This window comes from Pongo abelii, chromosome 9 (genome assembly GCF_028885655.2).
Source record: "Pongo abelii isolate AG06213 chromosome 9, NHGRI_mPonAbe1-v2.0_pri, whole genome shotgun sequence".
In the NCBI taxonomy this organism is placed as follows: Eukaryota; Metazoa; Chordata; class Mammalia; order Primates; family Hominidae; genus Pongo; species Pongo abelii.
Window position 1 is genome coordinate 6,113,247 of NC_071994.2, and position 26,094 is coordinate 6,139,340.

The following is a 26,094-nucleotide window of genomic DNA, read 5'->3' on the forward strand; positions in this document are numbered from 1 at the left end:
TCTGGGGGGTCCAGGTGCTCCTTGGCTTGTAGACACATCACTCTGATCTCTGACTCCATGTCACCTTGGCCGTCACCTCTGTGTTTGTGTGTCTCTCTTACAAGGACAACAGTCATTGGATTTGGGGTCCACCCTAGTCCAGTATGACCTTATCTTAATATTGAACTATATCAGCAAAGACCCTATTTCCAGGCCAGATGTGGCTCATGCCTGGCTGAGGTGGGTAAATCACCTGAGCCCAGGAGTTTGAGACCAGCCTGGGCAACATGGCAAAACCCCATCTCTACAAAAAATACAAAAATTAGTTGGACATAGTGACGTGTACCTGTGGTCCCAGCTACTCAGGAGGCTGAGGAGGGAGGATCACTTGAGCCTGGGAGGTGGAGACTGTAGTGAACTGAGCTGTGATCACACCACTGCACTTAGCCTGAGTGACAGAATGAGACCCTGTCTCAAAAAAAGAAAAAAAAATCCTACTTCCGATTAAGAAATAAGGTTCTCACAGGTACCAGGGCTAGAACATGGACATATCTTTTGGGGAGACACAGCTCAACTCATTATAACAATGGAAAAACCCAAATATTGTAATGTAAAGATTTTAGTTTTCTATATTTCAAAAATACTTCAAACTGTTTGAAAAGGTAGATAACAAAATTGAGGGTAAGTGCTCACAACAGAGAACAGGGTTAATATATAAAGAGTTCTTATAAATCTGCCAGAAAACCATGAAGATCCTAATTGGAAAGGAAATGATGGGCATCCCTGGAAGGAGGAATGTTTAATGAGTTATAGAAAAGCATTCAACATCACTGGGAATGAAAGAAATGTAAACACAAAGGCTGGGAGTGGTGGCTCATGCCTGTAATCCCAGCACTTTGGGAGGCCGCGATGGGTGGATTGCCTGAGTCTAGGAGTCTGAGACCAGTCTGGACAAGATGGTGAAACCTCATCTCTACAACAAATACAAAAAAAATTACCTGGGCATGGTGGTGCATCTGTAGTCCCACCTACTTGGGAGGCTGAGGCGGGAGGATCGCTTGAGCCCAGGAGGTTGAGGCCTCAGTGAGCCGTGATGGCACCACTGCACTCCAGCCTGGGCAACAGAGAGAGACTATATTAGTCCCTCTCCACACTGCTGTAGAGAAATACCTGAGACCAGGTAATTTATAAAGGAAAGAGGTTTAATTGATTCACAGTTCTGCATGGCTGGGGAGGCCTCAGAAACTTACAATCATGGTGGAAGGTGAAGCGGACACTTTCCTCACAAATGGAAAGGAAAGAGAAGGGTGAAGGAGGAACTTCCAAACACTTATAAAACCACCGATCTCGTGAGAACTCACTCACTCACGAGGACAGCGTGGGGGAAGCCGCCCTCATGATCCAATCACCCTCCACCCCCATGATCCAATCACCCTCCACCCCCATGATCCAATCACCCTCCACCCCCATGATCCAATCATCACCCTCCACCCCCATGACCCAATCATCACCTGCCACCTCCATGATCCAATCACCCGCCACCCCCATGATCCAATCACCTGCCACCTCCATGATCCAATCACCCGCCACCCCCATGATCCAATCACCCTCCACCCCCATGATCCAATCATCACCCGCCACCCCCATGATCCAAACACCCGCTCCCTTGACACGTGAGGATTATAGGTCCCTCCCTCAACGTGTGGGGATTACAATTCGAGATGAAATTTGGGTGGGGACACAGAGCCAAACTATATCAGAGACCCCGTCTCAAAAAAAGACAAAGAAAAACAGAAAAAGAAATGTAAATGTCAGAAGCTGGGCGCGGTGGCTCACGCTTGTAATTCCAGCACTTTGGGAGGCTGAGGCAGGTGGATCACTTGAGGTCAGGAGTTCGAGACCATCCTGGCCAACATGGGGAAACCCCACCTTTACCAAAAAAAAAAACCCCACAAAAATTAGCCAGGCATGGTAGCAGATGTCTGTAGTCCCAGCTACTCAGGAGGCTGAGGCAGGAGAATCACTTGAACCTGGGAGGAGGAAGTTGCAGTAAGCTGAGATCACACCACTGCACTCCAGCCTGGGTGACAGAGCAAGACCCTGTCAAAAAAATAAAGAAAGAAATGTAAATGTATATGACCGTGTGCAATACCATTCCTTGGTGATCAGTGGGCAAAGCCCCACCCCCTTTCTCAGATGTCCCCACCGGAGGATCCCATCAGTCACAATCCTCACCAATTAGGCCATTCAAATTCCCCAAAATAAAAAAAAGGGAAAGACTTATCTTAAGGGTCTTAAGTTCTGTCATTTTTCTATTTAATAATATATATTGCTATATAATGGAATTACTACCAAAATTTAGAAAATCTTTTAGCAGAAGATACAGCCCTAATCTCACCACTCCAGTACAATCATTATTGACATTTATGGTGTACTTCATTATAGTATCAAAACAATTCCAGTAAGTGAACGCTTTTCTTTCTTTCCTGTTTTCCTTTCTAAGTGACGCTCAGTGAATTCTGTGTATGTTTCTCCCCTGCGTGCATTGGTTAAACCGTCTGTAGAGCAGGCACCTAGAATTGGCTTGCCGGCTGCCCTGGTGGACATTTCCAGTCTTACTGGCATGGACAAATTACCCTCAAAGTGATTTTACCAACTTTCGCGTCCCCAGCAATCTATAAAATACCCTTTTCCCTTCATTTTTGCCAAAAGGGTTAGCAACTTTTAAAATGTTAACTGGACACTTGGGTTTCTTCTGTTGAGAATATTGTTCATATATTTTGTATATTTTTTAAAAATGGGTGTATATCTTTTCCTTATTGATTTGTAGAAAGTCTTTATATATTCCAGACATTCTGCTTTTATTTTTTATTTTTGTTTGTTTGTTTTTGTTTTTTTGAAACTGAGTCTCACTCTGTTGCCGAGGCTGGAGTGCAGTGGTGCAATCTTGGCTCACTGCAAACCCCACCTCCCAGGTTCAAGCAATTCTCCTGCCTCAGCCTCCCTAGTAGATGGGATTACAGGCATGTGCCACCATGCCCAGCTAATTTTTGTATTTTTAGTAGAGACAGGGTTTTGCCGTGTTGGCTAGGCTGATCTCAAACTCCCGGCCTCAAGTGATCCTCCCACCTTGGCCTCCCAAAGTGCTGGGATTACAGGCATGAGCCACTGCGCCTGGCCCCTTTTTTGTTTTTTAGGCAATTTTAATAAAATGTCATACTTTTCTCCATAAAGGTCTTGCACATCATTTGTTCGAGCTGTTTCTAAGCACCTTTATTGTTTTGTTCCTTTTCAAGAATATTTTCAAGTTGTTGGTTATGCAGCATGTAAGTTTGCTCAGGCCACCATAACAAATACCACAGACTACACGGCTTAAGCAACAGACAGCTATTTTCTCACAATTCTGGAGGCTGGAACTCCAACATCAAGGTGTCGGCAGAGGTGGTTCCTTCTGTAGGCCTCTCTCCTTGGATAATTATCTGCTCCCTGTGTCCTTACATGGTCGTCCCTCTGTGCGTGTCCTAAACTCCCTTTTTTTTTGAGACTGAGTCTCATTCTGTCACCCAGGCTGGAGTGCAGTGCACAATCTCGGCTCACTGAAACCTCTGCCTCCTGAGTTCAAGTGATTCTCCTGCTCCAGCCTCCCAAGTAGCTGGGACTACAGGTGTCCGCCACTACACCTGGCTAATTTTTGTAATTTTTTAGTAGAGACAAGTTTTCACCATGTTGGCCAGGCTGGTCTCGAACTCCAGACCTCAGGCGATCTGCCCACCTCGGTCTCCCAAAGTGCTGGGATTACAGATGTGAGCCACCGCGCCCAACCCTAAACTCCTCTTCTTAAAAGGACGCAGTCACATAGGATTCAGGCACACCCTAATGACCTTGCTTTATGTTTATACCTCTTTAAAGACCCCATCTCCAAATGAGGTCACATTCTGAGGTGCTGGGGTTAGGACTTCAATATATGAATGGGGGGGCACAGTTCAGCCTGTGCCCTGGGGTATAGGAACATGAAAGGTTTTTATAAACTGTGTTTCTACCCAGCTGTATTCTTTTTTTTTTTTTTTTTTTTTTTTTGAGACAAGAGTCTTGCTGTCGCCCAGGCTGGAGTGCAGTGGCACGATCTCGGCTCACTGCAACCTCCGCCTCCCGGGTTCAAGCTTCTCCTGCCTCAGCCTCCTGAGTAGCTGGGACTACAGGCACATGCCACCATGCCCGGCTAATTTTTTGTATTTTTAGTAGAGATGGGGTTTCACCATATTAGCTAGGATGGTCTTGATCTCCTGACCTCGTGATCCACCTGCCTCGGCCTCCCAAAGTGCTGGGTTTACAGGCGTGAGCCACTGCATCCAGCCACTACCCAGCTGTATTCTTATTGGCTTAAACAGCTGATAGGTTTTCTTGGATTTTCTACATGCTAATCATAGCTGCAAATGACACCTTTGATATTTCCCTTTCAATCCTTTATCTTTTATTTGTTTCTTATTTTACTGCCCAGCCAGCATCCTGAGTGTAATGTGGAATATACATAGTCATGGTGTGCATTCTTGTCTTGTTTGTGACTTTAAAGCGAAGGCTCCAAATGCCGTTTGGTCCAAGTTTCTGGTAGGAAAACTTCAGCAAACCAAAGCAGGTCTCCTCCATCCTTGGTTTGGTAAAGATTTTAAAAATGAGAGCGGGGAGGCCAGGCGCAGTGGCTCATACCTGTAATCCCAGCACTTTGGGAGGCCGAGGCGGGTGGATCACCTGAGGCCAGGAGTTCAAGACCAGCCTGGCCAACATGGCGAAACCCCGTCTCTACTAAAAGTACAAAAATTAGCCGGGCGTGGTGGCAGGTGCCTGTAATCCCACCTACTCAGGAAGCTGAGGCAGGAGAAGCTTGAACCCAGGAGGCAGAGGTTGCAGTGAGCCGAGATCGCGCCACTGCACTCCAGCCTGGGCGATAAGAACGAGACTCCGTCTCAAAAAAAAAATGAGATAGGGCATAATATTGATGAATTCTGTTCTTCATCTGGCCGGGTTCTTCTTAAACATCACTTCCTTAGTGGGGGTGGAAGGGCTTTCTCACATCTCCAGGCTAGGTTGGTCCCAGTCCTACACTTTCTAGCCTTTTGTGACACTTGTCCTATTTTGTTTTTGTTTGTTTGAGATAGGGTCTTGCTCTGTCACCCAGGCTGGAGTGCAGTGGTGCAATTTCAGTTCACTGCAGCCTCTGACCCCCAGGCTCAAGTGATCCTCCCATCTCAGCTCCAGAATAACTGGGACTACAGGCGCACACCACCACACCCAGCTAATTTTTGTATTTTTTTGTAGAGATAGGGTTTCGCCATGTTGCCCAGGCTGATCCCAAACTCCTGGGCTCAAGCAATCCTCCCTCCTCAGCCTCCTGAAGTGCTGGGAATACAGGGTGAGCCACTGCTCCTGGTAGCTTGTCCTATTTTTAATCATGCATTTATTACGTCTTCCTCACTAGACGATCTGCCTTGATCAGCTGTCGCTGTGCGTCCCCACTGAGAGTGCTTAAGAGGACTTGATAAATATTCGTGGAGTGAATGTACTTCATCACATTTCTGTGATGTTTAAGTTTACTGAGGAGCTTAACTTACTCTGTTTTAGTAGTTTTTACGGAATGGCTTGGTTTCGTAATTTTCCACTTCCTTTCTCAGAACATTTCTCGAGCTCTCAGAAACAATTCTCGGAATGTTTCTCAGAATATTTTCTAAGTTGCCCTATTGTCATTAATTAATAAAAAGTTACTACACGGATCGAATGCCTATTTACATGGGCTTTATGGATATCGTCTCTTAATTCTTGCACAGTGCATATGGGGAACATATGATTTCCATTTTACTGAGGAGAGGCTTAGGGAGGGTTGAGTAATTTCTTTTTTTTTTTTTTTAATGATAATATTCCATTTTGCTAAGCATGCTTTTTTTTTTTTTTCCTGAGATGGAGTATCGCTCTGTTACCCAGGCTGGAGTGCAGTGGTGTGATCTCGGCTCACTGCAACCTCCACCTCCTGGTTTCAAGCGATTCTCCTGCCTCAGCCTCCCGAGTAGCTGGGACTAGAGGCGCATGTCACCACACCTGGCTAATTTTTGTATTTTTAGTAGAGGCGAGATTTCACCATGTTGGCCAGGCTGGTCTCGAACTCCTGACCTCAAATGATCCTTTCACCTCACCCAACGTGCTGGGATTACAGGCGTGAGCCACCACTCCCAGCCTCCCACTGCGCCTGACCTCGGGTAATTTGTTTGAGGTCATAATCTAATGAGTGACTAAGCTGAGCTCAGAAGTCAGGCCTCTCCGATCCAGAGCTTTAACTCCATGCTGTCCTTAATCATTTAAAACGTCTTGAGGAATAGGTTCCTGAGGCTGCCTGGAGGGACACAGAGCAGGAACTCCCATGCCCTTTGCAGAGTCTGGGTACGGCCGTCTCAGCACGTGCTGAACTTGGGACTCTTGGTTTTGTGTCTCCAACCCGCGGCTGGCTCAGACACCATCCAGCACATGAGAGACAGCAAGCACATCGTCGTGTACCATCGAGGACGCTACTTCAAGGTCTGGCTCTACCATGACGGGCGGTTGCTGAAGCCCCGGGAGATGGAGCAGCAGATGCAGAGGATCCTGGACAACACCTCGGAGCCTCAGCCCGGGGAGGCCAGGCTGGCAGCCCTCACCGCAGGAGACAGGTGCGCAGCCCGGGTCCCTTGTCCTGTTTTGGGGGGTGGTGGAGGTGCTCTTCCTCATCGGGGCCCATCCCTGTCGGGGCCTGTGGGAATACTGGCACGGGGCTCCCCACCTCGGCTCTGTTTTGCTCTGGGGTCTCCCGGCTTGGCAGGTCTCAAGAGCAGTGGGGACATGGTGGGGGGTCCCTGGCCACCCCTGTGTGTGTGTCAGGCAAATGTGTGTGGAAACACTCCAGAGTCCAGGACAGGGAGAAGTGAGGATTAGAATTAGGCTTTCTTTTTTTTTTTTTTTTTTTTTTTTGAGACGAAGTCTCGCTCTGTCGCCCAGGCTGGAGTGCAATGGCACTATCTCAGCTCACAGCAACCTCCGCCTCCCAGGTTCAAGCAATTCTCCTGCCTCAACCTCTCCAGTAGCTGGGAGTGTGCCACCATGCCTAGGAGAAACAGGGTTTCACCATGTTGGCCAGGCTGGTCTCAAACTCCTGACCTCAAGTGATCCACCCACCTTGGCCTCCCAAAGTTCTGGGATTACAGGCATGAACCATATGCCTGGCCAGGATTAGCCTTTCTTACGGGGCTGCGGGCATATTTATTAATTTAGGAAACAGAACAAATTGAAACCAAGGCCCCTGTGTTAGGGTTACATTTCCTTGCCTCAGTGAAAAAGAATCAGGCCAGGCGCAGTGGCTCACACCTATAATTCCATTGCTTTAGGAGACCAAGGCAGGAGGGTCACTTGAGCCTAGGGGTTTGAGACCAGCCTGGGCAACAGAGTGAGACCCCATCTCTACCAAAAAATTAGCCAGGCTTGGTGGTGCGTGCCTGTAGTCCCAGCTACTCAGGAGGCTAAGGCGGAAGGATTGCTTGAGCCCAGGAAGTCGAGGCTGCAGTAAGCCATAATCGAGGCACTGCACTCCACCCTGGGTGACAGAGTGAAACCCTGTCTCAAAACATAAAAAAGAAAGAGAATCAGCCAGAGCTTGGTTTTCTCGAGGGTGTGGTGTGTAGTGTATACGAGAGTTTCTCACCTCAGCGCTGTGCACACTCAGGGCCAGGTACCTCTTTGTGGGGGGCACTGCGCTGTGCAGCATCGGATGCTGAGCAGCAGCCCCGGCCTCTGCCCACCAGCTGCTAGCAGCAACCTGTGTGACAACCAGAAGTGTCGCAGACATTGCCCAGCATCGGGGGGACACTGTTGTCCCCAGCTGAGAGCTGCTGCGTTCCAGCAGTGTGACAACTGCTACGCTATCGCTGGGAGTAAGGCGGGAGGGGCAGGTGTTGGGGCCCCTTCTGCAAAGATCAGGAGAGGTTCTGTGCTGCGTGGAGCGGCCGCAGGTGGGCTGTGTCTTGCAGAGGGCGGCAGCAGACCAGGAGGTCAGTGGGTGTCCAGGGGGTGGAGCCGCATGCCCCGGGGCAGCAGAGCAGGCAGGAGCCGTGGAGTGGGCTGGGCGGCTGGGCCACGGTGCCAAGCTGGGGAGGGGCCCAGGCACCCAACCATATTTGAGCTTGATTCTGCGACTGGGTGCCGCTTCAGGTGGTGTAGGGTGGGGTGGGGCCGGGGGTGTATGAGTAGGTTAATGCGGGAGATTCTTCTGGTTGGGCAGGGAGGAGGGGCCCTGGACACAGGGATGCTTTCTGGTGGCCCAAGTAGTGAGGGCCTGAAAGAGGGCCAGGCCCGGGAGCAGGAGCGGGACGGAGGAGGATGTGTACGGGGAAGCCGGCGTTGTTTGGTATCCGCTGTGGTGTTGACAAGGCTGGAAAGAGCGGCGGCAGGAGATGCATCTCAGGTGAAGATGCGCTCATCCGATGGGCTCCTCTGAGAGCCTGGAATCCCCAGTGGAGGAGACGTGGGGAGCCTGAGCAGGCGCGTGGGGCCTGGGCTCCCTGTGGGTCTGTAGGCGCCTCGGTCCCGATGCCCCCTCTGGCTAGGGCCAGATCAGCATCTTACCCGCGGGAGTCCTTTGCAGGAAGGGCTCCGTACATGCCGGCTACCGTCACCTTTGTTCCCCGAGCGGGGTGCACTGGGGCCTGGCGTGTTTCTAGGCTTCTTCGCCCTGCGGGCCGCCGTAGCCAAGCACTCGTAGAGAGAAGAAGGTGGGGAGAGAGCCAGATGGCCCCGATCTGGAAGGGTGGGCAGTGGCAGAGGGCCCTGGAGGAGCTGGAGTGAGAGGGACCCGGGAGCACTCGAGGAAGCCCAGCTGGTGGGTCTTCCAAGAAGGAAGTGGGCGTCACATCAGTTCTGTGTATTCGAATAAGACGGGCACGGAGACCTCCTTGTGGAGGGGTCACATGGGCATCTGTGGCATGCACCTGGGGGCTGATGGCCTGGGTTCCGACTCCGCCTCAAAATAGCTGTGACCTAATCTTTCCGTGCTTCAGTTTTCTCATCTGAAAAATGGGTACAGTAGCATTGAGAAGATCAGTGAGTTGGTACACTGAAAAGGTTTGGAGCAGAGCCTGGCATGAGGGACGCACTCTTACGCACTTACTGTGACCTGGGCTGCCCGAACTTACCTAGGGTGGTTCCTGTGGAGGGGAGGGAGGGCGTGTCAGGGAGCATGGAACACGGTGATCTGGGTCTGCTGCTTCCTGGCGGCTTTGCCCACAGGGCCAGCCTGCAATCTGGCTGTTCATTTAGTCAGCATTTATTGAACAAAAATTACCCACCGTTCCCTGTGTTGTGGTCTGGAGACCAGGAGAAGGTGAGAGTCCTTCCAGCAAACAGTCTCACATGGGGAACATCATCAACATGGAGTTTTCCTTCGAGAAATTCTGAAAAACTGCAAAGGTTTGATTGTGTCATTTCAAACATCACACGCCATTGCTGCAGGTCCGGCTGCCTTTAATCGTATTTCATCTTCACCGCAGAGTTCCCTGGGCCAGGTGTCGCCAGGCCTATTTTGGACGTGGGAAAAATAAGCAGTCTCTTGATGCCGTGGAGAAAGCAGCGTTCTTCGTGACGTTAGATGAAACTGAAGAAGGATACAGAAGTGAAGACCCGGATACGTCGATGGACAGCTACGCCAAATCTCTGCTACATGGCCGATGTTACGACAGGTACCATCCTTACCTTCTGAGAGACGGGAGTTTGCCCATGAGCCTGGAAGAAATACCCTGTGTGCCTGACACTCACCCCTAAGTATCTATAATGCTAAGAAAGAAGGTGGCATAAAAATATAACCTTCAGTTTTATTTTATTTTACTTTTTTGAAATGGAGTCTTGCTCTGTCACCCAGGCTGGAGTGCAGTGGCTTGATCTCGGCTCACTGCAACCTCCGCCTCCCGTGTTCAAGCGATTCTCCTCCTTAGCCTCCCAAGTAGCTGGGATTACAGGCGCACCCGCCGCCACGCCTGGCTAATTTTTATATTTTTAGTAGAGACAGGATTTCACCACGTTGGCCAGGCTGGTTATGAACTCCTGATCTCAAGTGATCCACCCACCTCAGCCTCTCAAAGTGCTGAGATTACAAATGTGAGCCACCGCGCCTGGCCAACCTTCAGTTTTCTTCCCTCCGCCAAAACTGTCACACATACACAGCCTGAGCTGCAAATCTGAGATTCTTCCCTCCTCTGTGCGTGACCACCTTTGTTTGGAGATGCTCGTGAGACGCAGGGCTGCCAGGTCCCTGGACTCAGGCACGGGAGAGTGGCAAACAGGGCTGGGCACAGGGTTAGGCCAGGGTGTTGGCATGTGGCTATCTCAAGTCCTCTTTTCCTTATCTGTAAAGTGTTGGCCAGCCCCGCCCCCCCGCAGGGTGGGGCCAAGGATTGGCTGAAAAAGGGGTCATGGGCCCACAGGAAGAACCTCCCACCTCTCGCCAGTTGCCTTGCGAAAACACCAGGTCCTGACTTCAGGCTCCCAGGATATAAGCGCTCATCTTTGTGTCTGGGACAGGGAAGAAATGAGTGATTCAGTGTCCCGTTTGTACTTTCACCCTCACTCCACAGAGACTGAGCGTCTGCTCACTGTTAGAGGGACAGGTGCAAAGTGAATTAGTCCATCCAGGATGAAGCAGAGAGGTGCAATGTCTCCTCATTTTTGCCTCTTTGAACACTTAAGTTCCACACATGTGTGTTTCACGTAGGTGGTTTGACAAGTCGTTCACGTTTATTGTCTTCAAAAACGGGAAGATGGGCCTCAACGCGGAACACTCCTGGGCAGATGCGCCGATCATGGCCCACCTTTGGGAGGTGAGTTTTCACACTTTTCACTTGAATGTGAAGTTGCTTTTGAAAATCCAAACCTGGCTAGGCGCAGTGGCTCACGCCTGTAATCCCAGCACTTTGGGAGGCCGAGGCGGGCAGATCACCTGAGGTCAGGAGTTCAAGACCAGCCTGGCCAACATGGCGAAACCCCGTCTCTACTAAAAATACAAAAATTAGCCGGGCATGGTGGCACATACCTGTAGCCCCAGCTACTTGGGAGGCTGAGGCAGGAGAAATCGATTGAACCCAGGAGACAGAGGTTGCAGTGAGCCGAGATCGTGCCACTGCACTCCAGCCTGGGCGACAGAGCGAGACTGTCTCAAAAAGAAAAAACAAAAAAGATAATCCGAACCCCACAGTGAATTTAGTTTTATAATATTTGCGTGATTATAGAATATGAATTTTTCACTCGTACTAGTAATGCACATGAAGTTAAATCACTAAATTAAAGGCATCCCTGTCTTCCTTTCCCATAACTTAGGTCCCTTGAACAGCAGTGCATCTACTGCCATCTCCTTAGGGAACAAAAGAGTGAAATGGCAGTTGACTCTCAGGCCGCAGCTTCACAGCAGAAGTGAAGCTCAGTTTTTCCTGGAATAAACTATCCCTTATGTGCTGGATTTCCTAGTGTTTCCTACCTACCGCATTTTTTAGGCCAAATAGAAACAAGCATGTGAAAATCTGGGTTTATAAACATGCAGCATGTCTTTTACCTAAGACATCATTTTAATTCTTAAAATTACCAGGTTATTTGAAAACCACAAACCCCTGTCCCCCTGCCTGCACCTGTGGATTGGCCTCTACCGTTGTTTTTGTTTTTGCTTTTGTTTTTTGAGACAGGGTCTTACTCTGTCACTCAGACTGGAGTGCAGTGGCACAATCATAGCTCACTGTAGCCTTGACCTCCCAGGCTCAAGAGATTCTCCCACCTCAGCCTCCCAAGTAGCTGGGACTACAGCTGTGTGCCACCATGCCCAGCTAATTTTTGTATTTTTTGTAGAAACAAGGTTTCCCCATGTTGCCCAGGCTGGTCTTGAACTCCTGGGCACAGGGGATCTGCCTGCCTGGGCCTCCCAAAGTGCTGGGATTACAGGTGTGAGCCACCACACCCAGCCTTTTTTTTTTTTTTAATAATTCGTTACTCTGAACTGTTTGACCTGTTCCATGTTTGGCATGAGAAGTTAAATGAAAGTTTTGTTTCCTTAACTCACCGGTCAGGTTCTTGTTTAAAGTTGCTAAATTCTAGGATCATCATCCGTAGACGACACAGAAAATACTGTGGTCACTTGTTGTGATGAGACTTGAGATCTTTTTCTTTTAAAGCAACAAGCCCCTTTGAGATTCACATTGACTATAAAGACCATCTTTTTGCAGTCTTTTACATTTTCCTGCTGGCCTAATAAATGAAGTGGAATAAAATGACCTTAAAGTCACATCTTGTGTAGGAGACAGGGCCCAGCTGCAGGCTGAGCACCTCGCTGTTCTTGATAGGGCATGGAGCCAGGTTTGTGTGTCTGAAATTAGGAATTAGTAGTGGCCGGGCGCAGTGGCTCATGCCTGTAATTCCAGCACTTTGGGAGGCCGAGGCGGGCGGATCACGAGGTCAAGAGAATGAGACCATCCTGGCTAACACGGTGAAACCCTGTCTCTACTAAAAATACAAAAATTAGCCGGGCGTGGTGGCTGGCGCCTGTAGTCCCAGCTACTAGGAGGCTGAGGCAGGAGAATGGCGTGAATCTGGGAGGCAGAGCTTGCAGTGAGCCGAGATCACGCCACTGCACTCCAGCCTGGACGAAAGAGTGAGACTCCGTCTCAAAAAAAAAAAGAAAGAAATTAGTAGTAAACTTGTGAAGACATCATAATGTATGACCTTTTTTTTTTTCTTTAAACTTCTGTAAATGTTTTGAATTTTGACTTTTTTTTTGAGATGGAGTCTCGTTCTGTCACCCAGGCTGGTGTGCAGTGGTGCGATCTCAGCTCACTGCCACCTCTGCCTCCCCGGTTCAAGTGATTCTCCTGCCTCAGCCTCCAGAGTAGCTGGGATTATAGGCACACGCCACTATGCCCAGATAATTTTTATATATGTATAAACCTGACCTCAAGTGATCCACCTGCCTTGGCCTCTCAAAGTGCTGGGATTATGGCGTGAGCCACCATGCCTGGCATTGACGTTTCTTTTTATAATATTGTGTCTGTCTATTTTTTCCCCTAGAGATAAACAAATTCTGGTGCCATTTTTTTCTTGCAAAGTCTTCGCACTCACCCTCCTCTCTGCCTGGAAGGTTTTTCCCCCTGGCTTCCCCTGGCTCCTGGCCCCGTCGGGTCTTCTTTAGGTCTCAGCTGACCTCACTTCCCCTAGGAGTGGCCCTGTCCTGCTACCCTCTCCCAAGACTAGGTTAGGGGCTCCTGTCTCATCTTCCTCTACCTCTTTTAATTGTCTTACCTCTGGTTGGAGTCTTGGCAAAACCTCCAGCCACTCCTTCAGCCAAGGGAGGTTTTCTATGTAGGAAAAAGGATAAAAAGGAAAAAAAAAACAGAGTACTCTAGGCTTTAAGACACCAGTATGACCCTAGGACATTAATACCTGATAAAAAGCAGCCAATATTAAAAGGGCTTTTCACCACCACCAGGGTTCTTTGGCGATGCCGACAAAAGCTGAGAGAGCCTTTTAGCTACAGAGCGCATTGAAGATCAAGCTGCCTTCAGTGTCTCTGGACATGGCAAGAAGGCATGCTTTAATAAATCTCTGCACAGCATAATAGCCCAGGCTTGTTATACCCCAGGCCAAGGACTTCCCGTGTCCTACCTATGCCTAAGAGCTGTTGTTTGGCAAAAGAAAAAGAGTCGGGACCATAGGCAGCTGGATCACACAGGGTATGTTTATAAAGTAGAGAAATCTACTGGATATTTACAAGATCAGGCTTGTTTTTCAAAGTTCTCCAGATAAGGATAAAGGGATTTCGTCTTAGACCAGGGTGGCCCTGTAGAAGTAGTGGTATTTAGCTGTTAGCGTCCAGCAGACAGGATGGCCTGACTCCAGGGGCCCCTGGCTGGGGGCTCATGTGATCCAGACACAGATGGGGACTGACCTAGTCTCACATGGAGGCCCAGTGCAGTCCCTTAAAGACAGATCTAGTCAAACTTGAGTCTGTTTGTTCTTGTTCTTGTTCTATTTTTATTTTTTATTTTTTGAGACAGGTTCTTGCTCTGCTGCCCAGGCTGGAAGGCAGTGGTGCAATCTCAGCTCACTGCAACCTCCAACTCCTGGGTTCAAGTGATTTTCCCACCTCAGCCTCCCGAGTAGCTGGGACCACAGGTGTGCACCACCACGCCCAGCTAATTCTTGTATTTTTTGTAGAGATGGGGTTTTGCCACGTTGCCCAGGCTGGTCCGGAACTCCTGGCTTCAAACAATCTGCCTGCCTCGGCCTCCCAACATGCTGGGATTACAAACATGAGCCACCACACCCAATCTTGCTCTTGATTTATTTCTGATGTTTCTGTGTCGGGCTCTTCTGGAGCTCTGACCCAGAGCAGGTGGAACCTGATCAAGTCTGTTCGTTCGCTGGCTCAGGTCAGCCTGGATCGTGACCCCCAAGTATTAGCGGTGCCTTCCACCCACCCCACCCCCTCACCAGCTGACAGTTACCCCGAACTTGTGTTGTTGTTTTTACCTCCCTCGCTAGAATGTAAGCTTCCTGAGCACAGGGATTCCTCTTTTTAAAAAAATTAATTTTTTTAGTTGAGATATAAGTCACATACCTTAAAATCCACCCTTTAAAAGTATCCAATTCGGCCAGGCGCCGTGGCTTACGCCTGTAATCCCAGCACTTTGGGAGGCCAGGGCGGGCAGATCACGAGGTCAGGAGATCAAGACCACCCTGGCTAACATGGTGAAACTCCATCTCTATTAAAAATACAAAAAAATTAGCCGGGCGTGGTGGCGGCGCCTGTAGTCCCAGCTACTCGGGAGGCTGAGGCAGGAGAATGGCGTGAACCCGGGAGGCGGAGCTTGCAGTGAGCCGAGATCACACCACTGCACTCCAGCCTGGGCGACAGAGCGAGACTCCATCTCAAAAAAAAAAAAAAAAAATTATACAATTCAGTGGGTTTTAGTATATTCACGAGGTGCTTGTGCAACAATCACAGCTTAGCTTCCCGAGTAGCTGGGATTACAGGCATGCATCGCCACACCCACCTAATTTTTGTATTTTTGGTAGAGGCAGGGTTTCCCCTTGTTGGCAGCTTGGTCTCGAACTCCTGACCTAAAGTGATCTGCCCGCCTTGGCCTCCCAAAGCACTAGGATTACAGTCGTGAGCCACGGAGCCCAGCCTAATTCTGTACTATTTTTATCACCTCCAAAAGAAACCCCTCATTCCTTTCTCCCCCAGGTTCCTGATAACCACTAATGTTTCTGTGTGTATGTATGTGCCTATTTTGGACATCTTATATAGATAGAATCATACAATATGTGGTCTTCTATGTCTAACTTCTTTTTTCTTTTCTTTCTCTTTCTTTTCTTTCGCTTTCTTTTCTTTCTTTTTTAGAGACAGGGTCTTGCTCTGTCGCCCAAGCTGGAGTGCAGTGGCACAGTCATGACTCACTGAAACCATGACCTCCTGGGCTCAAGTGGTCTTCCCACCTCAGCCTCCTCAGTAACTGGGAGTACAGCCATGTGCCACCACACCTGGCTAATTTTTTAAATTTCTTGTAGAGATAAGATCTCACTATGTTGCCCAGCTGGTTTGGAACTCCTGGCCTCCAGCAGCCCTCCCAACTTGGCCTCCCAAAGTGCTGGGATTACTGAAGTGAGGCACCGCGCCTGCCTGCTTCTTTTCACTCAGCATAATGTTTTCAAGGTTCAACACGTTGTAACATGTACCTGGAATTCATTCCTTTCTAGGGCTGGATAATATCTCATTGTATGGATTGACCACACTTTGTTTATCTCTTCATCAGTTGATGGGCATTTGTGTTGTTTCCACTCTTTGGTTATTATGAATAATGCTGCTCTGAACATTCTGTACAAGTTTTTGTGTGAACATCTATTCATTTCATTTCATTGAGTATATACCTAGGAGTGGAACTGTTGGGCCATACAGGTATATTTCACTTTTTAAGGAAGGGCAAGAATTCTTGTCTGTTTTGTTCACAAAACGTAGTTCTTGTCTGCGCTGTCACCAGGGCCTGGATGCCGCTGGTGCTACAGTGGTTCCGACCCATAGTAGGTGCCCAATAAACACCGTTGAATAAATTGGCTTAGGTTTACTTGCCAGTGAAAGGAGAGCGTCACAAACTTGAGCAAGCCCTTAGCCCTCGTCTGTCCTCTCTCTGTCACATCTGACATGGAGATAAGATCCACCTCATTAGGTGCTGAGCATACTGGAAGCATTAACAGCTGTGGTGCAAACTTTGTAACATCTCTGCAAAGAACAACCCTCTGTTCATGTTGGAGGTTAATGTGTTTTGTGTACCACTGTTAGTTGTAATAATTTCGTTCTTTTGACAGTACGTCATGTCCACTGACAGCCTCCAGCTGGGCTATGCAGAGGATGGTCACTGCAAAGGCGACACCAATCCGAACATTCCGTACCCCACCAGGCTGCAGTGGGACATCCCAGGGGAAGTAAGTCCGGATTATCCAACCATTGTTACTTACCTGGGATGGGAAACACATTTGAAGTCTTACAGATGAATTTTCCAACTGTAGTTCCTGCCCTATCATGAGCTCAGTTGAAGACCACTGAGGCTGAAAGTTGTTTGCTCAGAGAGTTCCGTGGGTCTGCGGGGCTGTCACAGCTCCTGTTGCCTCGGAAGCCTCGGTAAATATTTCTTCTTCTGTTTGAAGCTTCTGGCTAAGATTGTCAGTGTGATTTCCAGCTCAAACTTAACTAGACATCTACAAAATGCTCATAATCAAAAACTAAAAGCCAAAATCACATAGGTTAGAGCTGAAAGCCTCTAAATTGCTCATTTATAATTCTCAAAGTTTAATTCATTTTGGTACCTCTTAAACACACCCAGAGGCAACCCATTCACAGGAGCCCTTTTGGGAAGGAATTTTAGGGTTGCAGATACCAAATCCTAGTTCACTTAATCCAAGGAGAAATTCCCTGGAGTCCAAGATACCATTTTCTTTTCTTTTTTTTTTTTTTTTTGAGACGTAGTCTCATACTGTCACCCAGGCTGGAGTGCAATAGCGCGATCTCAGCTCACTGCAACCTCTGCCTCCCAGGTTCAAACAATTCTCCTGCTTCAGCCTCCCAAGTAGCTAGGATTACAGGCGCCTGCCACCATGCCCAGCTCATTTTTGTATTTTTAATGGAGACGGGTTTTCATCACGTTGGCCAGGCTGGTCTCGAACTCCTGACCTCGTGATCTGCCTGCCTCGGCCTCCCAAAGTGCTGAGATTACAGGTGTGAGCCACTGCACCCGGCCCACCATTTTCTTTTTAAATTTATTTATTTATTTATTTGAGACAGGGTCATGCTCTGTCATTTAGGCTGGAGTGCAGTGGTGTGGTCACAGCTCACCGCAGCCTCAACTTCCCCAGGTCCAGCAATCCTCCCACCTCAGCCTCCTGAGTACCCGGGACCACAGGTGCACGCCACCACACCCAGTTAATTTTTATATTTTTGGTAGAGACGGGGTCTTGCCACGTTGCCCAGGCTGGTCTCAGACTCCCGAGCTCAAGCAAGCCACCCGTCTGGCCTCCCAAAGTGTTGGGATTATAGGCATAAGCCACCGCGCCCGGGCCAGAAATAATTTTCCACGTAGTGAAGTACTGTGTGCTGTGGTCTTAGCCCATTGCGTCTGCTTGCCCTGTGGCTGCAGGGCTGGTGTAGATTCTGCAGAGAGCTGAAACCTCTGCAGAGCACTTGGGCTTAGAGTCCTGGTAGCTCACCAAGTCACTTACCACTTAGTTTTTAAAAATTTCTTTTAACAAACTTTATTTTTTAGAACAGTTTTGGGTTCATAGCAAAACTGAGTTCCCATACACCCCTCTCCCTGCACATACACAGCCTCCCCAACTATCCACATCCCCAACAGAGCGATGCATTTGTTACAACTGACACACCTGCACCAACCAAGGCCCATGGTGGATTTACTGTTGGTGTTGTACATTGTCTGGGTTTTGACACATGTACAGTGCCCTGTGTCTGCCATTACAGTGACATACAGAATCGTTTCACTGCCCTAAACATCTTCTGTGCTTCGCCTATGTATTCTTCCTTCCTGCTAGCCCCTGGCAACCACGAATCATATTCACTGTCCCCATAGTTTTACCTTTTCCAGAATGTCACATACAGTAGTTCCCCCCATTAGCTGAGGTTTCACCTTCTGAGATTTCAATTCCAAGGTCCGAAAATATTAAACAGAAAATTCCAGGAGTAAGCAATTCATGAGTTTCAAGTTGCATGCTATTCTGAGTAGTGTGATGAAAGTTCCTGCTGTCCTGTGCGGTCCCACCCAGGGTGGAATCATCCCTTTGTCCAGTGTGTCCGTGCCGTAGGTGCTACCCATTTAGTGGCTGTCTTGGTTACAAGATTGAGATAACACTGTATATGTAATGTTTGGCATTATCTGAAGTTTCAGACATCTACAGGGGGTCTTAGAATGGATCCACATGGATGAAGCGTTGCTGCTGTAATTGGAATCATCCATGTGTAGCTTTTTCAGATTGGCTTCTTTCACTTAGTAATAAGCGTTTAAATTTCCTCCAAGTCTTTTCATAGTTTTATGGCTCATTTATGTCTAGTGTTGAATATTTCATTGTATGGTTGTCCATTTATTTTCTAAGATTTATGTATGTATGTATTTATTTATTTAGAGATGGAGTCTCGCTCTGTCGCCCAGGCTGGAGTGCCATGGCGCAATCTGGGCTCAGTGCAAGCTCTGCCTCCCGGGTTTACGCCATTCTCCTGCCTCAGCCTCCTGAGTGGCTGGGAACTACAGGTGCCTGCCACCATGCCCGGCTAATTCTTTTTGTACTTTTAGTAGAGATGGGGTTTCACCGTGTTAGCCAGGATGGTCTTGATCTCCTGACCTCGTGATCCACCCGCCTCGGCCTCCAAAAGTGCTGGAATACAGGCATGGGCCACCACACCCGGCCTAAGATTTATTTGTAAAAATGTGTTTCTTGGCCGGGCGCAGTGACTCATGCCTGTAATTCCAGCACTTTGAGAGGCCGATGTGGGTGGATCACCTGAGGTCAGGAGTTCGAGACCAGCCTGGCCAACATGGTGAAACCTCGTCTCTACAAAAAATACAAAAATTAGCCGGGCATAGTGGTAAGTGCCTGTAGTCCCAGCTACTCGGGAGGCTGAGGCAGGAGAATGGCTTGAACCAGGGAGGCACAGGGTGCAGTGAGCAGAGATGGCGCCACTGCACTCCAGCCTGGGCAACAGAGCCAGACCCTGTCTCAAATAAATAAAAATAAATAAATAATAAAAAGTAAAAAATGTGTTTCTTGATTGCCACTGTGTGATGACGTCATCATAAGATGACGTGTGACTATTTGAAACACCCTTTGGGGTCACACTGGAAGCCAGGGTGGCCCCGTCCCCTACCCGTGTTCCTGTTAGCAGCAGAACATATCTGTACGGGTCTGCAGCAACCTCAACTCTTGCCTTCTCAGAACGAATTTGACTGTGAGGCAGAAGGCAGGAGAGACCAAGTTTAAGAGCAGGAAAGTTTATTAAAAAAACTTTAGGAACGAAAGGAAGGAAAGTACATTTGGAAAAGGGCCAAGCGGCCAACTTGGGAGATTAAGTGCGAGGTTTGACCTCTTGACTTGAGGTTTTATACACTGGCATGCTTCCAGGGTCTTGTGTTACTTCTCCCGATTCCTCCCTTGTTATGGGCTGTCCGCATGCACAGTGGCTGCCAGCGCTTGGCAAGGGAGCATGCGCAGTGTGTTTACTGGAGTTGTGCGCATGCTCACTTGAGGTGTTCTTCCCTTGCCTGTCTAGCATTCTAGAGGAAGCTTATACTCCAGTTAGACTCCGCCATTTTGCCTCTCAGTGCGCATGCTCGAGCCCACTAGCCCAACGCTTGAGATCTTATCGGGAAGTTGCTGGTCACCAGCTCCATTTCTATCTACTGGGAGACTGTCTTTCCCTGGCACCGGCTGTGACCGATTATTATTTTAGAGAGACAGTTCACAACCACCTGACCATCACTGATGGTCGCCTGACATTCCCAGTGTGTGTCGGAGGAAGCCCTCTCCTGGCCTGCTCATGTCAGACCCGCTACCTACTATAACATTGCAGCTGCTCCTCCGGGGTCAGGGAGCCATGCCCCTAACTTACTAGGGCTTCTGGGTCAGGAAAACATTTGTGTACTTCCCAGTACCGAGTTTGTAGCTGCACTAAAAGCCAGCCTCCGATTTCCTTCTGGGTGTGCGTCAGTACTTTTCTCCCCTCGTTCCGTAAAACCTTTTTCTTCTTTCTCTCAAGTGTCAAGAGGTTATAGAGACCTCCCTGAACACCGCAAATCTTCTGGCAAACGACGTGGATTTCCATTCCTTCCCATTCGTTGCCTTTGGTAAAGGAATCATCAAGAAATGTCGCACAAGCCCGGACGCCTTTGTGCAGCTGGCCCTCCAGCTGGCGCACTACAAGGTAAGAACCGACCGCCTAGGGTTTTGTCGTGAGCACTTTGGGGGTTCCTACACCTGCCCAAGACTGTTCACCCAGTGGGGAGGGAAGGCCCGAAACCCGGCATAGGAGCAGCACAGCTCCCCCCACCACCCCGGTCTCCGGGGGCCGGGTGGCGTGGGGTGTTTCACCACGCACGCGGGCGAAGTTCGCAAATCCCCCTCCAGCAGGCGTAGATTCCCAGCTGACATGCGAGAGGGAGAATCTGGAGGATGGGGACAAAGTGAGATCTCATCACTGTGCAGAGGGAGAGTTAAGCCCCAAAATAAGCCCCGAATCCTAGCATTTGCTAAAGTGGAAATAGTGTGGGCAGGTGGGGGAATAGTCAGTTACGTATTCGTCTGGCGCTCGGTAGATCTGCACTTTACACAGGTTAGGTGAGCACAGAGTGGACATGGTCCACGTTTCATCTGTCGCTCTCTGCTTGGGAACAAAATAAAAAGAAGCTTCTTGCATGACTCAGCTTTCAGCTTAATCCTTTCCTTTTGGCAGAGTAAATCTTCCTTTCACGATACTAAATTAAATTATGGTATTTTCATACAGTGGAATATTATATAGCTATTAAGTGATGGCTGTGGGCAAATTACTTAACGTCTCTGGCCTTTGACATCCTCTTCCATAAAAGGAGAAACTCCAGCCACTTGGAGGTGCCATGGGCTGGATCCCCTGTATACACGTGGCATTTCCATCTCCTTTTTCTGAGCACTGGCCATATTTTGGCTTGCACCTGGCAACCCCTGTTGGAGGAGCAGCCTGAACCCCTAGTAGGGACATAAATGGGTCTTCTTGTCCATTGGAGGGAGCATTCCATCCCAGAGAGGGGGCCCTTGGTTTCCAGGGGCAGCAGAAGTCATCGTGGCATTGGCTTGAGATATTCCCAGCATTTTTTTTGAGACAGAATCTCACTCTTGTTGCCCAGGCTGGAGTGTAATGGCATGATCTCGGCTCACTGCAACCTCCACCTCCCGGGTTCAAGCAATTCTCCTGCCTCAGCCTCCCGAGTAGCTGGGATTACAGGTGTGCACCACCATGCCCAGCTAATTTTTTGTATTTTTAGTAGAGATGGGGTTTCACCATGTTGGCCAGGCTGGTCTCGAGCTCCTGGCCTCAGGTGATCCACCCGCCTTGGCTTCCCAAAGTGCTGGGATTATAGGTGTGAGCCACTGTGCCCGGCCTTGTTTTAAAACTTGAGTGCTGTACACATATGCAGCGTGTGGCACTGCCCCCCAACCTTGGTAACGATTGTACCATTGTTGAGTTTTGCTTGGTGCATCACGTACATCATACTTCACTGTCTCTCCACCTGGGAGGCACTCTTGTTATCCCATTTTTAAAAATTTACAAGTCCCCATTATGCCCCAGAAACTCTCGTTATCCCATTTTACAGGTGAGGAAACAGGTGCAGAGAGACCAGGTGCTTGCCAGGGTGGCACTAGGCAGGGATAAAGCTGGCCGGCAGCTCCAGAGTCTGTGCTCTCTCCACCTAAAGTTAAGAAAATAAACAGTTACAGAGAAGTAAGAGGCAGTGTTAATATCAGATGAACTGGAATGAATGGGCCAAAATCATATTTAAAATGTATGCTAATACAGTTCTGTAAAGACTGTCACAGTTACGAAGCTTTGCTTTCCCAAGTAACATGCTCGCTATGCGTAAACCAGAAGCAGCTGGGCAGAGCACCAGGAGCGCAGTGACAAGCTCCTGTCTGTGACAGAACATTGACTAAAGATCACGTGATTAAAAGGTGACATGGAATAGAGGCATCGCATCTCAGAATCAATGAGCTGGATTTTGAGAATTGATGAGCAGATTTCGCCCATAAACGTGCAGTATGACGGCATGCAAGCAGTTGATACCTTACCTACAGAAAGGATGTTATTTTATCTTTTTAAATTTTTTTCTTTTTTAAAAGAATTCCCTGCAAGTAAGTGCAGGACTCAGAGAGGAGTTTAGTAAGGGAATGCCACGCTCCAGTTTTGTACATTTTAAAACTTGATGAAATGACTATTCTGCAAGCAGTACAAATTAGTGACGTTGACTCAAGGTAGAAAACCTGAAAAGGTCTCTGGTCCGTGGACCAAAGTGAGACGTTGTCAGGGAGCCACCCTCATGGCTCCAAAGAGCTTGCAGCTAAGAGATTCCACAAAGAAATGAAGCCACCCCATCTGCTCCCCAGAACCCACGGGGCCCGGGCATGGGAATGAGGTGCAAGGGGCACCCACCACTGTGCCAAGTACTTGGCAGGAGCGAGCGAAACTTCAGGACAGCCCCGAGGAGGGCATCTCTTCATCTCTGCTTTCCACACTCGGAGGTGAAGCATCTTGCCTGAGGGCTCCAGCTCCTACGCAGCAGGACCGAGATCGGAACCAGGCAGGCTTGTTCCAGAACCTGTGGCTTTCACCACTGTGCCGCAGGTAAACACAGAAAAAGGAAGCACAGACCAGCTTCCCTCATGAATGGAAGTACAGAGACCCTCCATAAAATCTTAGCAACTAGAATCCAGCACTGTAGGAAAAGAATAGTCACCAACAGTGGCGTACACCAGCGGTGAGAGGCTGGTTTTGTGTCAGTAAATCCAGTCATACACTAAACCATACTGTTGGGTCAGAGAAGAGCCTGGATAGTGAGTTTCACAGATCCTAAGAAGACGTTTCACGTTTAACATCCATTCCTGATAAGAGCTCTTGGTCAAGGGGCTTAGTAATAGGGCTCTTTCCTTAACAGGATAAATGGCATCGTGTATTAATAGCTAGCTACTGCTTCAAGGTAAAAGTGTGGGAGGCAGTCCCATTAAAACAAGAAAGATGAGGATGCCTCTAGCAGCTGACAGGGTAATTGGGCAGGAGGAACATTTATGTCTGCTCAGGAGACGGAACAGCAGAAAGGCTTTGACGATTAAGAGGCACACTCAGTGAGGTGGCCCAGCGCAGAGTCGCACAAAGACCACCAGCTTTCTTGCATAAGGACGATGGCCAAGTGGGAACTATAATAAGAGAAAGTAATAGAAACGAGAATCTGGGGCCCCACCCTCCAGGCATACGTGTATAAAGCAGACTGGACTCTGGGAAGAAGGCCGAGGAGCACTCGCCCCCCAACTCCTCCCCAGGGAGAGGGAGAAAAAGCCATGATTTTGAATGAAAAAAAACTTCAGAACCATAGAGGAAGGGATGTTCCCAGTTCACACTTTTTTTTTTTTAAGACGGAGCCTTACTCTGTTGCCCAGGCTGGAGTGCAGTGGCATGATCTCGGCTCACTGCAGCCTCGGCTGCTCACTCAGCTGCCAAGTTCAAGTGATTCTCCTGCCTCAGCCCCTCGAGTAGCTGGAACTACAGGCACCTGCCACCACACCCGGCTAATTTTTGTATCTTTAGTAGAGACGGAGTCTCACCATGTTGGCCAGGCTGGTCTCAAACTCCTGACCTCAAGTGATCTGCCTGCCTCAGCCTCCAAAAGTGCTGGGATTACAGGCGTGAGCCACCATGCCTGGCCCAGTTCACACATTTAATATGAACACAGTGAAGGTCAGGCAGGGGCTTCAGGAGAGGAGCTTGCCCAGTTGATCTTGAAGCTTGAAAAGGCTAACATTTGAGAGTCACCCGTAACGTTTTTGAAAAGAAAAGCAATCAGGCGGAGGCGGGACAGGGGGAGGTGGACATGTACTTTTTCAAATCCTAAAACTCAAAGTGTAGGAGTTAGAAGACTGTTGTGATTAAAGTGGTCTCACTCCTATAATCCCAGCACTTTGGGAGGCTGAGGCAGGTGGATCACATGAGCCCAGGAGTTTGAGACCAGACTGGGCAATATGGCGAGACTCTGTACAAAAAATACAAAAAAAAAAAAAAAATTATCCCAGCATGGTGGTGCATGCCTGTAATCCAAGGTACTCCAGAGGCTAAGGTGGGAGGATCACTGGAGCCCTGGAGGTGGAGGCTACAGTGAGCCGTGATCGTGCCACTGCACTACAGCCTGGATGACAGTGAGACCCTATCTTTAAAAAAAATGTTTTTAATAAAAATAAAATGCTGCAGTCCTTGTACAAAAGCAGGCCCGGGAAATAACGTGTAATGGAGGGAGCATTTGACATCAGTGGGGGACGGGGAGCTGGTGAGTAAATGGGGTTGGGAAATCTGGCTAAGTGGTTGCCTTTGGAAAAAAATAATCCAAGAGAAATAAGGAGTCAGAGCAGAAACTGTGGTTCACAAGAGAGGAATAATACAGTCAATGAGTGTAGGTAATAAGCTTAATCTTACCAAGAATCTAACAAGTGCAACTTAAACAAGACTAGATTTTTGCCTATGGGGTTGGTAAAGACTTTTTTTCATGTTGGTGAGGGTGGACTGAGGCAGGGATGTTCATAGCAGCAGCTGGGAATAGTTTTAATAAATTTAGGGGCCCCATGGCAGGCCTGGGAGCAGCACAGACCACACAGTTGGAAACATACATTGGGGAAGAATAACTTTGACCCTGCACGTGATCCATGAAAAAGGGTAGGTACACAAAAAACATGTGTGAGCAAGCTTACTGTAAAAATGTGAGGAAATCTGGCCAGGCGCAGTGGCTCGTGCCTGTAAACCCAGCACTTTGGGAGGCCTAGGCAGGTGGATCACTTGAGGTCAGGAGTTCGAGACCAGCCAGGACAACGTGGTAAAACCCCATCTCTGCTAAAAATACAAGATTAGCCGGGTGGTGGCGCACACGTGTAATCCCAGCTACTTGAGAGGCTGAGGCTGGAGAATCACTTGAACGTGGGAGGTGGAGGTTGCAGTGAGCCGCCAAGATCGCGCCACTGCACTCCAACCTGAGCAATAAGAACAAAACTCCGTCTCAAAGAATAAAAAAAGAAGAAGAAGAAATCTTAAAAGTTAATGCTGGCAGGCTGGGCACAGTGGGTCACGCCAGTAATCCCAGCACTTTGGGAGGCCGAGATGGGCGGATCATGAGGTCAGAAGATGGAGACCATCCTGGCTAATACGATGAAACTCCGTCTCTACTAAAAATACAAAAAATTAGCTGGGTGTGGCGGTGGGTGCCTGTAGTCCCAGCTACTCGGGAGGCTGAGGCAGGAGAATGGCATGAACCCAGGAGGCGGAGCTTGCAGTGAGCCGAGATCGCGCCCTGCACTCCAGCCTGGGTGACAGAGCGAGACTCCGTCTCACAGAAAAAAAAAAAAGAAAAAAAAGTTAATGCTGGAAACCAGAAAGTGTCTGAGACAGGTCTCAATTTATTTAGAAGTTGATTTTGCCAAGGTTAAGGATGCGTGCCCGGGAGACAGGCCTGTGCCTTCCTCCAAAGGTGGTTTTGAGGGCTTTAGTATTTAAAGGGAAAAGCAGGCAGGAGGGGAAGGAGGGAGGGCGTGGCCACGTTACGGAATTCCCATGATGCAAGAGAAAAGGGGCAGTAGGGGAATCGTCAGTTACATATTCGTTACACAAAACCCGGTGAACACAGAGTGGGACATTTCGCCTTTTATCCGTCGCTCTCTGCTTGGGAACAAAAGGAAAGACAGCTTCCTGCACGAAGTTTTCAGTGTAATCCTTTCCTTTCGGCAGAGTGACTCTTCCTT

At 48.7% G+C, this 26,094-nt stretch overlaps 1 protein-coding gene across 1 annotated transcript in view; it reads left to right on the forward strand.

Annotated features, from left to right (window-relative positions):
* Positions 1-26,094, forward strand: part of CPT1A (carnitine palmitoyltransferase 1A) — an 89,897-nt gene that overhangs the window by 50,447 nt on the left and 13,356 nt on the right. The window contains exons 10-14 of the mRNA XM_024255747.3: positions 6,476-6,671; positions 9,537-9,725; positions 10,754-10,859; positions 16,384-16,500; positions 20,333-20,497. Of these exons, the coding sequence (XP_024111515.1) occupies positions 6,476-6,671; positions 9,537-9,725; positions 10,754-10,859; positions 16,384-16,500; positions 20,333-20,497 (773 nt within the window). The remainder of the gene's footprint in view (positions 1-6,475; positions 6,672-9,536; positions 9,726-10,753; positions 10,860-16,383; positions 16,501-20,332; positions 20,498-26,094) is intronic.